Source organism: Oncorhynchus clarkii, chromosome 17, assembly GCF_045791955.1.
Source record: "Oncorhynchus clarkii lewisi isolate Uvic-CL-2024 chromosome 17, UVic_Ocla_1.0, whole genome shotgun sequence".
Classification (NCBI taxonomy): Eukaryota; Metazoa; Chordata; class Actinopteri; order Salmoniformes; family Salmonidae; genus Oncorhynchus; species Oncorhynchus clarkii.
The window spans coordinates 44638854-44650382 of NC_092163.1; the positions used below are offsets into that span (position 1 = coordinate 44638854).

General features: G+C 44.2%; 1 protein-coding gene across 1 annotated transcript; it reads left to right on the plus strand.

The window, feature by feature from the left end:
- The first annotated feature begins 2404 nt into the window (after nucleotides 1-2404).
- On the plus strand, nucleotides 2405-11208 carry LOC139370916 (solute carrier family 26 member 6, like 1). The gene is made up of 19 exons (XM_071110801.1): nucleotides 2405-2544; nucleotides 3960-4099; nucleotides 4285-4395; nucleotides 4639-4814; nucleotides 5093-5257; nucleotides 5933-6085; nucleotides 6645-6727; nucleotides 6996-7143; nucleotides 7396-7509; nucleotides 7694-7771; nucleotides 7975-8070; nucleotides 8264-8370; nucleotides 8671-8740; nucleotides 8880-8972; nucleotides 9646-9756; nucleotides 9993-10430; nucleotides 10633-10687; nucleotides 10776-10918; nucleotides 11019-11208. The coding sequence occupies exons 1-19, from the start codon at nucleotides 2405-2407 to the stop codon at nucleotides 11043-11045; spliced, it is 2448 nt and encodes an 815-aa protein (XP_070966902.1). The 3' UTR covers nucleotides 11046-11208.
- The last annotated feature ends 321 nt before the right edge of the window (nucleotides 11209-11529 follow it).

Consider the following 11529-nt stretch of genomic DNA (forward strand, 5'->3'; position numbering starts at 1 on the left):
AGAAAACCTGATGGAGTCTGCAAAAGACCTGAGACTGGGACGGAGATTTGTCTTCCAACAAGACAATGATCCAAAACATAAAGCAAAATCTACAATGGAATGGTTCAAAAATAAACATATCCAGGTGTTAGAATGGCCAAGTCAAAGTCCAGACCTGAATCCAATCGAGAATCTGTGGAAAGAACTGAAAACTGCTGTTCACAAATGCTCTCCATCCAACCTCACTGAGCTCGAGCTGTTTTGCAAGGAGGAATGGAAAAAATTTCAGTCTCTCGATGTGCAAAACTGATAGAGACATACCCCAAGCGACTTACAGCTGTAATCGCAGCAAAAGGTGGCGCTACAAAGTATTAACTTAAGGGGGCTGAATAATTTTGCACGCCCAATTTTTCAGTTTTTGATTTGTTAAAAAAGTTTGAAATATCCAATAAATGTCGTTCCACTTCATGATTGTGTCCCACTTGTTGTTGATTCTTCACAAAAAAATACAGTTTTATATCTTTATGTTTGAAGCCTGAAATGTGGCAAAAGGTCGCAAAGTTCAAGGGGGCCGAATACTTTCGCAAGGCACTGTAGGATGCATTTTTTTTAATATATTTTATTCTGTACAGGCTTCCTTCTTTTCACTCTGTCATTTTGGTTAGTATTGTGGAGTAACTACAATGTTGTTGATCCAACCTCAGTTATCTCCTATCACAGCCATTAAACTGTAACTGTTTTAAAATCACCATTGGCCTCATGGTGAAATCCCTGAGCGGTTTCCTTCCTCTCCGGCAACTGAGTTAGGAAGGTTGTGTCACGGATCCCCCCGGTACTGCTGCTCATTCTGTTCACCAGTTCCGAAGGTCAACGTCACCGGCCATCTAGACTGACTGAACTGTGTTATTACGCACACCTGGTTCCAATTCTTCGCTTATTGTGTTTGTATAAATGTGCCCTTTGTTTCCCAATTGGGCTGTGGATTATTGTTCCCACGTCAGTTGGTCGTGTGAGTACCTATGTGTTGTCTCAGCCTGTGCTGCATGTTTTGTGTATTACGCGTCTTGTGTTGTTCTACGAGGTTTACCCTCGCTCTTTTGTTTGAGTACATCCCAGTGTTTTGTACACGTGTTTGTTTTTGGTGTATTAAAAACCCAGATGATGTATTCCTGCGCCTGTCTCCAAATCCTTTACACCAGCGTGACAGGTTGCCTGTATCTTTGTAGTGACTGGGTGTATTGACACACCAACCAATGAATAACTGCAATGAATAACTGTGAAATGAATAACTGCAACATGCTCAAAGGGATATTCAACGTCTGCTTTTGAAATGTTTGCCCTTCTTTGCGAACCATTGGAAAACCTCCCTGGTCTTTGTGGTTGAATCTGTACTTGAAATTCACTGCTAGACTAAGGAAACTTACATATAATTGTGTGTGTGGGGTTCAGAGATGGGGTAGTCATTTAAAAATCATATTAAACACCATTATTGCACACAATAAGTCCACACAACTTATTTGACTTGTTAAGCACATTTTTACTCCTGAGCTTATTTAGTTTTGCCATAACAAAATGATTGAATACTTACTGACTTGAGACATTTTAGCTTTTCATTTTTTAAATTAATTTGTAAACGTTTCTAAAAAGACAATTCCCACTTGACATTTAGGGGGTATTGTGTGTATCTTAGTGACACAAAAGCTCAATTTAATCCATTTTAAATTCAGTCTGTAACAAGAAAATGTGGAAAAAGTCCAGGGCGGTGTATTCTTTCTGAAGGCGCTGTATAGTACAGTATGTTGTCTTCCACCTTGAGTCAATAATCATTTCCCTGATGTTGCTTTTTCCATATCCTGTGTTTGTCTATCTTTCCACTGTACCAGATCTGGCTGTAATAGCTGACAGGACTTGTATGTCATCAGCTACAGGCTGCCTGGTGTTGTCATGGTTCATTAGCATCACTTTTGCAGTGTAAGGAATCTGGTGGAAACACCTCCTTCCTATGACTAGAGTGCAATCCGGACATCCTGAAATGGGGCTCTTGATGACCTTGAATGACCAAATATGAGGTGGAGAAATGTCTCTTAGTTAGCCATTATAGGCTATGCCCTACACACGATCAACCACTGACCCCCCCCCCCCCACCCCATACAGACACACACATATAAAGGATGATTTATTGAATGTACCCTTATCTTTGATAGTGATAGAACCTCAGTCAATGGTAATGCCCAACGTGCTTTGGGTGAAAAAGTTAACTTTTTAGTAAACCTGTTTTATTCGGTGTTTGGAAAAAACGTCTCTTTCACCTGTCATATTGTACAAAAGGGGGACTGACAGGCACTTCACGCGGCTTACACGGGGAGGATCGAAATAGCCCAACCTGGTTCTTATATACTGTTAAGGACATATTGGACGAGGTGGTATGGGTATGGGCCGGAAGGCTAGGGGGTACAGAGTGGAGAGGGATGTGCTGGATGAGCAGAGGCTGGAGGAGCTGGCTCAGAGAATGGACTACTCTGACACTCACCCTTCCCTGACCAAGCAGCTTAAAGAGTCCTTCAGGTAAGGCACAGATGGGGTGTGTGTGTGTGCACGCACTAGTCTAGGTGTGTGTGTGTGTGAGTTTCTTATTTATTGCAAATAGACGGGGTAAATATTTTATGGAAGGATTTAAGCAGTAGGCTTAGACCCACGTGAACCTAACTCTAGGTTCGGTTCAAAATCATATTATTTGTCACGTGCGCCGAACACAACAGGTGTAGACTTTATCGTGAAATGCTTACTTACCAACAATGCAGTTAAAAAGAAAGAGACATTTGCAAAAAATAAAGGAAATAGTAACAGAATGAAATAACGAGACTATATACAAGTAGTACCTGTACAGAGTCAATGTATGAGGCAGATGAGGTAATATGTACATGTAGGTAGGGGTAAAAGTGACTAGGCAATCAGGATAGATAATAAACAGAGAAGCATCAGCGTGTGTGTATGTGTGAGTGTGTGTCAATATACATGTGTGTGAGCTTATGTAGCGTGTGCATGTGTGTGTTGGAGTGTCAGTGTAGTATGTGTGAGTGTGTGTATGTGTGTGTTGGAGTGTCAGTGTAGTATGTGTGAGCGTGTGGGTAGTGAGTGTATGTGTGTGTTGGAGTGTCAGTGTAGTATGTGTGAGTGTGTGTATGTGTGTGTTGGAGTGTCAGTGTAGTATGTGTGAGTGTGTGGGTAGTGAGAGTATGTGTGTGTTGGAGTGTCAGTGTAGTATGTGTGAGTGTGTGGGTAGTGAGTGTATGTGTGTGTTGGAGTGTCAGTGTAGTATGTGTGAGTGTGTGGGTAGTGAGTGTAGAGCCGGTGCAAGAGAGTCGGTGCAAATTAAAACTGGATCAATACAAATAGTCAGGCTGGTTCAGCAGTCTATTGGCTTGGGGGTAGAAGCTGTTCAGGAGGCTTTTGGTCCCAGACTTGGCGCTCCAGCACCGATTGCCGTGCGGTAGCAGAGAGAACAGTCTATGACTTGGGTGGCTGGAGCCTTTGACAATTTTTAGGGCCTTCCTCTGACATCGCCTGGTATAGAGGCAGGGAGCTCGGCCCCATTGATGTACAGGGCCGTACGCACTACCCTCTGTAGCGCTTTATGGTCAGATGCCAAGCAGTTGCCATACCAAGCGGTGACGCAGCCGATCAAGATGCTCTCAATGGTGCAGCTATATAACTTTTTGAGGATCTGAGGGCCCATGTCAAATCATTTCAGCCTCCCGAGGTGGAAGAGGCATTGGTGTTGGTGTGTTTGGACCATGATAGGTCCTTAGTGATATGGCCACCGAGGAACTTGAAGCTCTCAACCCGATCCACTATCCACCCCGGTTCAACCTTAACCCTAACCCCAACCCTAATTTAATGTCCACATCCCGGTTTAACCCTAGCCTCAACCCTGACCCTATCCCTCTTCTGTCTGTCACCCCCCTGCCCCCCTTTTCAAGATGTACTGTACCCAGGCTGAAACGTAGTGTGGTGGGCTGTCTGCCTGTACTCTACTGGCTGCCCCGCTACTCTATCTGGGACTATGGCATGCCGGACCTCATCTCTGGTATCAGTGTGGGCATCATGCACTTGCCACAAGGTACAGTAAGACCACAACCTCATGGGTTTATCACAAAGACAAAATTATCCTCAATAACAACATGCATTTCAATGATCGTAATGTGAACAACCTGCACTTCATATACAGACCCAATGGAAAATAGTAGTTGAATGATTTATTGGCTAGCGAGGCTGTTTAACTAGATTTCTCGATACTCTCTGCAGGTATGGCATATGCATTGCTGGCCTCCTTGCCCCCAGTGTTTGGGCTATACACATCCCTCTACCCTGCATTGGTCTACTTCTTCTTTGGGACGTCTAGACATATTTCCATAGGTAAGTGGACAGAAGTATGTAACATGTGATTGGTTGATAAGGAATAGGGTTAACACTAGGGCTGTTATGGTGACCGTATTGCCAGTGGTTGATAAGGAATAGGGTTAACACTAGGGCTGTTACGGTGACCGTATTACCAGTGGTTGATAAGGAATAGGGCTAACAACACTCCCAGTCAGTCCAATTATTTTTGTGCATACAAATGTACATACACAGATGTCGTTATGTTGTGTTTGTGTGCAGGTACGTTTGCAGTGCTCAGTATCATGGTTGGAAGTGTGACAGAGAGGTTGGCTCCAGACAGGAACTTCCTGGTCATGCTGAATGGGACTAACCTGACTGAGGTGAACATCACTGCCAGGGACTCCTACAGGGTGCAGGTCGCTGCTGCTACCACCGTCCTAGGAGGACTCATCCAGGTCATCAAAAGAATAGAACAGTTAGCTGCTATTGGAAAAAACTATACAATACAACATAACACAAGACAACACAATGTACTAGAGCATGCTTTAATCCAATGCAATCCAATACAACATGACACAAGACAATACAATATGTTTCACTGCACTTCAATCCAGTCAATACAATTCAAGAGCTATGACACATAGCACAAATCAGGCATTCGTAGCTAATTTATCCTTACTATGACTGACAGTAGGAATATATTGTGTTCGAATGTTCATGCTTCCACTTGTAGGTGGTGCTGGGACTGGTGAAGTTTGGGTTTGTGGGTACCTACCTGTCGGAGCCACTGGTGCGAGCCTACACAACAGCAGCTGCTGCTCACGCTGTGGTCGCTGTGATCGCACAGCTCTTTGGGCTGTCCACCACACGCTTTAGTGGGCCCTTGTCACTGGTGTATGTGAGTACCGTGTGTGTGTGTGTGTGTGTGTGTGTGTGTGTGTGTGTGTGTGTGTGTGTGTGTGTGTGTGTGTGTGTGTGTGTGTGTGAGACACTATAACTCAACTGACACTATAACTCAACTGACACTGTAACTCAACTGACACTGTAACTCAGCTTACATTATAACTCAACTGACACTATAACTCAACTGACACTTTAACTCAAATGACACTTTAGCTCAACTGACACTTTAACTCAAATGACACTTTAGCTCAACTGACACTTTAACTCAAATGACACTTTAGCTCAACTGACACTTTAGCTCAACTGACACTATAACTAACTCAACTAACACTTTAACTCAACTGACACTATAACTCAACTGACACTTTAACTCAAATGACACTTTAGCTCAACTGACACTTTAACTCAAATGACACTTTAGCTCAACTGACACTTTAGCTCAACTGACACTATAACTAACTCAACTAACATTTTAACTCAACTGACACTTTAACTCAACTGACACTTTAACTCAACTGACACTATAACTCAGCTGACACTATAACTCAGCTGACACTATAACTCAGCTGACACTATAACTCAGCTGACACTTTAACTCAACTGACACTCTAACTTAACCCCAGCACAAAACCCTGAACTCATATACTATTGGTGTAACTCTTGTCCACAGACCCTGGTGGAGGTGTGCTCCAAGCTACCTCAGACCCATCTCCCCACACTGGCGGTCAGTGGTGTATCCATGGTGTTTCTCATCGCAGCCAAGGAAATCAACTCTGCCATCAGCGCCAGACTGCCTGTGCCCATCCCAGTGGAGCTCATCACGGTCAGCTACTATGATACTCTGTCCGCTGTCTCACCGTCCTGTCGCTCTGTCAGTCTCTTCCTTATGTTTCTCTACAAAAATGTATTCTTTATTTTTCTACCTTGGTTGGTCAAAGATACATTTGAACTTCAAATATTTGACATTGGTTATATTCGTTTTGGGTAGGTCAGAGATTTCTTTCTTCTGTCTAGTCGAGTTTGTGTTGACAAGTTTTGGCTCCTGCATAGAAAAACAGAAATGTAGAACAATGGCCCTAGTCTGAAACACAAGAGCTGAGTCAACTATATGTGACCATTCCAATGTACTGTATTAGTGTCATACACAGCAGAAATAAGGGATTCATAACTAATGATTAGGCACACTTCTGGCTTCTGATTCACCTAACCTACAGTATGTTCACTAAATGATTGACGTGATGTTTTCCTTGCAACATACCCATCATTTGTCCAGTTGTATTGAGAAGATTGTGACTAAGTTGAATTGGAAAGCATGTGTTTCTATTTTGATAAAGATTGTGACTAAGTTGAATTGGAAAGAATGTGTTTCTATTTCGATAAAGATTGTGGCAGCAACGGTGATATCGTCCTACACCCACCTAAACGGCAACTACACAATCTCAGTAGTGGGGGAAATTCCCAGCGGGTGAGTACTTAAAGTGTTTGTTTTTTTACACTCAACTGTGTGTGTGTGTGTGTGGGGGGGGGGGGGGGATAGAGAGACAGAGAAACATGTAATAATCATTAATACCTTGTTTGACTGTCAAATTGTAATCCTCGTGACTTTATCTTGACCTCTTCTTGTTGACCGCTTCTCTTGCTGGTGTGTTGTTAATTCTTATTACCGACCCCTGCTGGTTCATGGTTGACACCTCTGGTACTACCCTGACCTAAATATCCTCTGCTTTATTCAGCCTGGCTGCCCCCAGGTTACCTGATGCTAGCCTGTTTAAAGAGGTGATGGGGGATGCGTTTGCCTTGGCTATTGTGGGCTACGCCATCTCCATCTCTCTTGGGAAGACGTTTGCACTAAAACATGGCTACAAGGTGGACAGCAACCAGGTGAGACAGTCCCTCTTATCATACATTGTTCCAACACCATCAAAGTAACGGAATCCCTCACAATCTACTCAAGCTGTACCATCTTCCCATTAATTAATTTGATCTTGTCGCGCCTCATAGGCCACCGTAACTGAACCGGCTCTGCAATGCAGTCCAAACAAACCTCTGTCTGTTACACACACTCACCTCGTCCACCCTCTCCTATCGCCTTTTCACCTGTCTTTCTCCTCTCCATCCCTTTCCCTGCTGTAGGAGCTGGTGGCGCTGGGTCTCAGTAATGCCGTGGGGGGATTCTTCCAGTGCTACGCTGTCTGCTCCTCCATGTCCCGTAGTCTCATCCAGGAGAGTACCGGAGGCAAGACACAGGTGGGAGGAACACTGCAGGGACTCCTACTGTGCACCATTCTGAATAGTGTTTGCTATATTAATGCCATAGTCGTGCATGTAAATGCATACACACAACGAATGTGCGAAGGTCATGTAAAAGCAGCATGAATCTATGTTTTGTGACCAATGAAAGATGCATTGATATCCAATGTCTTTACTCCAGATGGCTGGAATGGCCTCTGCTGTGATTGTGTTGGTGACTGTGCTGAAGCTCGGGCCTCTGTTCCAGGAGCTGCCAAAGGTACGGCTCTACTTCAGCTATAGACCGTATGTGTGTGTGGGAGATTGTGATAGGAGACAGAATGCTGTTTGTATGTATTCGTTCTACATCGTTTATATGAGTTAGTCTATTCAAGTGTTTTTAAAAGGTGAAGTACGAGGTTTTGAAAGTGCACGTGCGTTCTATACTGGTTGTAGCCACTCTTATGTTTGTGTGTGTTTCAGGCAGTGCTTGCAGCCATCGTCTTTGTGAACCTGAAGGGCATGTTCAAGCAGTACTATGACATCATCACTCTGTGGAGGAGCAGCAAAGTTGATCTGGTGAGAGGAGAAATGAACTTCCTGATACACATTACACACGTCTTCTCTGGTTGTGAATGGTCGATATAGTTGAATATAATAAAATTTGTTTGCAGGGTATCTACATAGGGGGCGTCATCACACGTTCATAACCCATACATAACCCATACATAACCCATTCAGAAGTAGTACATAAGAATGGCCCTGTTCCCAGGTGGTGTGGCTGGTGACCTGGGTATCCACACTGCTGTTCAACCTGGACATGGGCCTTGGTGCATCCATCACCTTCGCTGTGCTCACTGTTATCTTCAGGACCCAGCTGTAAGACTGCTCTTCCACCTCTTCAACACGGCATAGTTTTCATCTGGCTGGGTGTTTTTACAAACAAATCAAAAAGCTCAGCATCAACAGGTGCCAGGTGGCAATTCATTATTGGCACTTTTAAACAGGTCTTTCTGGCCAAAGTCAGTGATTGATTAAAAAAGTGGAAGCCAAAAACCAACATTTGATAAAGAATTCAGAACAACAAAAAAACTGCATCGATTTAATAGTTACACAGTAGCTCTGACTGAGAACTGAAGTGCTCTGGTGGTGAGCCAACCCTGCTGTCCTCTCTTTCAGCCCGAAGTACTCAGTTCTGGGACACGTTCCAGGGACAGAGCTCTACTTGGACATGGAGACCCACAGAGAGGTGAGACACCAGAGAATAGAATCATTATATTTCTATGGGTGAGAGAGCAGACCTTGGGAGGCAGCAGGAAGGGAGGTAGGGGTGGCCCAGTCAGTGGGTAACCATAACCTTGTCGTTTGTTTGTTTGTGTGTGTGGCAGGTGAGAGAGGTCCCTGGCATCACTATCTTCCACTCCTCTGCCACCGTGTACTTCGCCAATGCTGACCTCTACCTGGAGGCTCTAAAAGGAAAGGTGCCCTTTTCCATACAACTCTGACAGTGACACTCATTTGCACTTCATGTGATACTCATTTTCACCTCATGCTCTACAGGGTGTTCGAAAGCGTTCCCCATTCAAAGGCACTTACATTTTTTTGTCTTGCCAATCCACCCTCTGAATGGCACACAAGTGGGAGGGACATAATATATATATATTTTATCCAGTCGGATAAACACTCCAAACAGCCTACCCGACCGCTCAGAGGAGTCCACATGCTCCTAAAGCACACTGTTGCCAAGCACACTGTTACACATTCCAATGATAAAACTGGGAGGACAAAAATGCAATTTCAGAATATGGGGGGGGGGGGGGGGGGGGGGGGACATGTCCCAAGTGAAAGTTGCTCCCCTGCATGTCTCAATTGTCTCAAGGCTTAAAAATCCTCCGTTAACCTGTCTGCTCCCTTTCATCTACACTGATTGAAGTGGATTTAACAAGTGCCATCAATAACGGGTCATAGCCTTCACCTGGATTCACCTGGTCAGTCTAAGTCATGGAAATAGCAGGTGTTCTTCATGTTTTGTATACTCAGTGTTTAGGGAATAGGGGGCCATTTGAGACGCAGGCCTTGTGTTTCGTGACTGCAGGCCTATATTTGGGGCATGTGTTGGACGTGACGATAACAGATGGAGTGTCTGTGTCTTAGAGCGGGCTTGATATCAGCAAGATGATCATCTACAAGAGAAGACAGGAGGCCAAGCAGAGACGCAGAGACAAGAGAGCTGAGAGGAGAGCTAGGAGGGAGGCCAAGAGACAGGTGAGACACTGTCGAGCCGCCATTCATATACATTTGAATAACAAATTCCAAACTACTCAGGAATCCTTCTGTACATGCATAAACTTGGACACTATAAATCTACGTCATATCTCAACTAATCTATGCATTATTTAGATGACAGACAGCCATGGTGCTGCTCTTTCTCTATGTCTTCATAAGGCGGGTTTTACAAATGTGTTGTAAACTAAAGTGTTGTCTGTGTGTGGACTGTGCAGAAGCATGCTCTGAGAGCGGCAGAGCAGAAGACCGGGGTCTTCTCCGTAGAGGAGGCGGCGGGGCAATGGAAGGAACCGGGGGGCGGAGATGGAGACAGGGAGGAGTCACTGGGAGACGACCAACGAGGTTGGTGCGGCCGCGAGAACGGCACCGTGTTCGTCATGCCAACAACGCCCCGCACGCCTGATGACCAATGCAGCTGGGAGTACCTGAAGGGCAGTAAAGACCCAGACTGTGCCACACTGGGGGCAGTGTCGGAACTGCAAGACGGGGACACCACCACTCTGGGGTCCAGTAGTGAGGATACCCTGAGCCGGGAACTGGATAAGGTCTCGCTGGGATCGCTGGGCAAGTGGACCTGGGACATCCACTCCATCATCCTAGACCTTTCCACGGCTAACTTCATCGACACCGTGGCCATCAAGACCATGAGAAACGTGAGTGGGTGATGATGACGGCATGGAAATGATGACATACGAGAGATGGCCTTGTATTGAGAGAAGAAAATCAGGAATGTAGGCGCCCTCAATGAAAGAAAAATATTAGGATGACAACGGTTTGGTAGGTGGAGATAAAGAGTTTAGGATGTTAAAAGCGGAAAAGAACAGAAGTGCTTATCCTCCTGTCCCGTTTTGACAGATATTCCACGACTTTGGGGAGATTGATGTTACTGTCTACATGGCTGGGTGTCAGAGTAAGTAACCCCACTATCTTTAGCTAATACATGAACAACTCATTAGTTTGAATAGGATGCGTAAATAACTGTTACTTGTTCTATCCAGTGTCCGTGGTGGAGCAGTTAGAGCTGGGAGGGTTCTTCTCGGAGTCCATCACTAAAGGACGTCTGTTTGCTACTGTCCATGATGCTGTGCTGCACTGCCTTGGCCACCAGGGAACATCAACGCCCAGCTATGAATATTCTCTGGTGAGAGACGTGCACGTCTACAGTTCAATAGTAGATACAATATGGAAGACTGTATACTGCTTTGAACAAATGAACCATGTCTGTAAATATGTCATTGCAGGAGATGCAGTGCAGCACCAAACTCTGAGGACCCTTACTGAAGTCTGACGTCTCTGTATATTCTATTTTATGGGGTGGGCCCCTATCCTTTTGAAAAGTAACTTTCAATTGGGAATATAGTATACGGGTATATACTGTGTATATATATTTATATGGTAACTATAATGCCTTCAAAAAATGAAAGGTACACTAAACCACAACATAGGGTTGCAAAACTACTGATAATTTAACAAAGTTTAATTTTGGTATTTAACAGGTAATCTCTGGTCATTTATATTTACATAACTTTTATCAAATGTACACATATGACTTTAAAAGTATATATATTTATATGTATTCATATTGTCTACAGGTTTCTAGTGGATAGACCATATGATTCAAGAGAAAACAACCCAAATAATGAAAAAAAGCATCTAATCAACAATGACATAATTTCCTATTAACTCTGCAACTCTTCTAACTTTGGACTTTTTTCACAAAAGTTTTGCCCCAAAACACATATCGACAGAGTA